The sequence below is a fragment of the Hermetia illucens genome, chromosome 2 (genome assembly GCF_905115235.1).
Source record: "Hermetia illucens chromosome 2, iHerIll2.2.curated.20191125, whole genome shotgun sequence".
In the NCBI taxonomy this organism is placed as follows: Eukaryota; Metazoa; Arthropoda; class Insecta; order Diptera; family Stratiomyidae; genus Hermetia; species Hermetia illucens.
Genome location: NC_051850.1, coordinates 123,468,089 through 123,471,852, shown reverse-complemented (window position 1 = coordinate 123,471,852; position 3,764 = coordinate 123,468,089). Strand labels below are relative to the sequence as shown.

The following is a 3,764-nucleotide window of genomic DNA, read 5'->3' as shown; positions in this document are numbered from 1 at the left end:
AGCAATTACAACTATCAATTCTTATCTATTATTCATTCTCAAAGGAAAACCAGCATAATTTCCATAAATTGTAAAATCAAACCACTTCTCTCCTCAAACCATCCATTTTCTGATGACAATTTATTCATTCACTTCATGCCGCGAAAAAATTTACATGAATGTAAAGAAGTGGACTGAATTTCGAGTCATTTACATAATCTCTATGGAGTGTCCAACATACAATATTTACGGGTGATTAATTTACCGGTTTATCTCCACAATACGGCAGGCATGCGGAGCGAACAGGTTAGAGATTTCTTCCACTGGCTCCAAATCCCATATTGTTTCGCCGGCCACAGATTTTATCCATTGACTGAGGACCGACTACCTTTCAGGTGGACTGGTCGGTTTGGGGAAGTTACATCACTTTCTGTAAGCGCTAGGCGTTTTTATACTCACTTGTCACCCCATGTTGTGCAGGCAGTCATCTATCCGGCCAAACAATCTTTTTTGCTACTCCTGGCACTACGGTACAATCGCGTACGCCAGCCCGCGCAAGAGGACTAAAATTTGAATACAAATTCACATTCTTGGCGAATTTCATTCAGTCTCAGTGTCATAATTATGGTAATTACCAAATCCCTGACCTAGTCACTACTCGTTCTCCATAAATTACGGCATGTGTGGAATACGTATATGCAAGAGTTCCGGCTAATCTGCACACTAGTCGCCGTGGTATTTCGGCTCGCAGGGCTGAGTGGGCAATCATGCCGTCCTGCAGGACTAGGACAATGTTGCTATTTGATGACCCCACGTCGCCGCAGCCCCATCGGGGTTGTAAAGATGTAACAATCGACACCACATCGACAAGCCAACCGCCGCTACCACTGCTTAACATATGACCTTGAGTACAAAAAACGCGCGTCGTGAATTAATCAAAATGCAAAATATTTCCTGCTCATGAATATTTACGACATTTAAACTTAAGACATTTACGTAGTAGTTGTTGCTTCGACGCTATACCCGTAGTATGGTAGCGTAGTAGCTTTGACTGTGGCGTTTTGCTGGCCCCAGCTTTATCGGGTAGCGTATCAGATTCTCCGTGGACTGCGTGACGGCTGTTGTGGTTACTGCAGATGAAGAGATGTAACATTTGGACTTTGGGGCGGGGGTTTTTATTCTGCTTTGTCTGAGCCTGAACGATGTGATCATCTGCATCGAAAATGCTATTATACATTTCGGGATTACCATGTAGATATGCCGAGGTATGGTTTGCATTATTTGAAGTTATTTAACACTTTTTGATAAGGACGAACCAGCAACCTACGCGTTTGTTGATTCCCATTGTTTTTCCATTGAATCATACTTTGTATGGGTTTATTGAAATCGTTGAAACTTCCCAAAGTATCTTGATAATTCCCTACTGCGCATATATTTACTACCGCTGGGAAAAATCATTGGATACTGTAATAAATTAATTCCGATACTTTGGATTTCCATAAATTAAGGGTGATGTCAAATTCTTTAAGTGCGTTGCTAAGATATGCACATCCAGGATTTCGTAGCATATTAACTATTAAAATCTTAAAAATGATTTATTTAGAAGAGCAACGTCCCAAGCTACAAAAAAATAACAATATTAATATAAATCTTGAAAAGTTTATTTGAATCATTGCCTTTTTAAAAGTTTGAATGGCAGAGTTTTCCGTGTATATGCATTATTTATCCTCTTCGCGCTAGAATCTCTTGTTTTTCTGAGTAGATTGCCTCGTTTCGTTCTTTTGCTATTTAACTCATCTTCTTATTTAGTCTTTTTCGTTCAGTAACGGGGTCAGCTTATCTCGATCACTTGCACCATCTTCCTTGTTCATAGGTCTGATCTGGGTAGAGTCGAGAAAATCAAATCTGCTACATGGCTTATCGTCGTGTTTTTGAGAGTATCACTAAGTTGGAGAGATGGCGAGAATATTTCGAGCAGATTTCAACTGAAGAATTTGTTCATCCTCCATTTCCACAATCATTGCCGACATTTGGAGCAGTTCCACCTGTCAGCGCAACTGGTGCTTAGAGGTGGCGGTGAGGAAGACACAGGAAGCAACCCTGTCGGCCTAACCAAAACCCCTGGGCTCTCATACTTCGGGTGAACTCCCGTTGTATGTGAGTACAGGTCGGTTATTTGCGGTTCTCCCCACTAGTGGGAGTTTCATGGTGGTTGTGGTTGTCCTCAAGCTAGAAGAGACCTTCGGGCCTCGGCGTGGTGTTGCGTTTCAACACGGGTGCCGTACTCCTTAGTTCGGTAGAGATTTAGGTAATTCTTGCATCTACCAGTATGAATGCTAAGCCATGCACTTGGTATAGATCGTTGTTGCTTGTCTCAGCGGGGCTCTGATTGTGGTCACAAAATCAATCCGTGTCTTAAGAGGACAGTAGGATTAAGTCTCACGACAGGTGCCTACGTAAAACACCATGGGCTTCACTTTCAAATGCGCCAGTTAAGTTGATTTATTGGCGTAAACTTTAGATTTAAGATAACCCCATAGGAAAAAATCCATAGGGGTTAAATCTGGACTACGTGGAGGCCAATTTATGTAACCTTTCCGGGAGATCAATTTGCCTGAGAAAATTTCACGAACATGTGGCAAAGACATATTGGATGTGTGTGAAGTTGCTCCGTCCTGTTAGAACCATGTTCTTTGGTTATAACCAGGAAAGTTTTGCAGTTCAGGTACCAAGAAGTTATCTAACATCTCCATTCAACGTTCTGAATTCACTGTAACGGCACGCCCCCTTTCGTCTTCAAAAAAGTAAGGGCCGATAATTCCTCGCGCCGATTTCGCAGCCCATACGGTTACTTTAGGCGAATGTAGGGGTTTCTGATGTTTGCGTTTCAGATTCGTTGCACTCCAGTAGCGGCAGTTCTGCTTATTTACGTGGCCATTAAGATGAAAATGGGCTTCTTCCGAAAACAAAATGTTGGTAAACGTTGAAAATCGCTCAATCACCTGATTGACGAAATTAAGGCTCTGACTGGCATCTTGAGGCTTTAATTCTTGCACCAATTGAATTTTGTAGCGGTGCAGCTTTAGGTCTTTGTGCATAATGTAATGTAATGATGGTCTACGCACATTTAAGGCACTTGCGCGCTTCCGAATTGAAAGATTCGGGTCGTCACGAAAAGACTGATTTTAACCCAATGTCGAATGAGAGGAATGTTTGGCGCATCATTTAAGTGGCGAAAACCTCGAATACTACAGAATTTTCTACGCGCTACAGTTGCCGAATCGCCGTTTTTGTAAAACTCTCGCACGCATAACGCACGGTTTGCTCCCGAGAAACGCTCCATAGCGACTGAATTCCCAAGAGCCACATAAGCTCCGCGCCCCTCGGATACGTTGCGTTCACGCAGTAAGCTAAATAAATATAAAATTTCTTTTGAGACACCTTGTATATCTACAAGGTGCACAAGCGCATTCTCACATATTTGTATCTCAGGCTGTAAAATTGTTTTCCACAGAATCTAGTTATGCGGAATATCAAATAATTTGAGTTAGTACTTTTCGAAACTGGTCCCATATTTAATATCGGGTGAGACGTAGGGGAGTGAGAGCTTAAAATATGACCCCTTAAAAGTGTAACAGGTCTCGTTCTCAGAACCTATCCAACAGAAAAATCTAAAAGGAAATCACAGTGGTGTATCTAAACGAAATCGATGCCTCAAAATACATCCCATTCCGATATCTGCACAAATAAAGTTAATAATAGTATATAGGCACATTTTAGAAATT

The 3,764-nt window shown here is 41.7% G+C and overlaps 1 protein-coding gene across 1 annotated transcript; it reads right to left on the bottom strand.

Annotated features, from left to right (window-relative positions):
* Positions 1-413: 413 nt before the first annotated feature.
* On the bottom strand, positions 414-1,216 carry LOC119648548. The gene is made up of 3 exons (XM_038050317.1): positions 976-1,216; positions 627-882; positions 414-542 (listed from the first exon to the last, which is right to left on the bottom strand). The coding sequence occupies exons 1-3, from the start codon at positions 1,214-1,216 to the stop codon at positions 464-466; spliced, it is 576 nt and encodes a 191-aa protein (XP_037906245.1). The 3' UTR covers positions 414-463.
* Between the last annotated feature and the right edge of the window lie 2,548 nt (positions 1,217-3,764).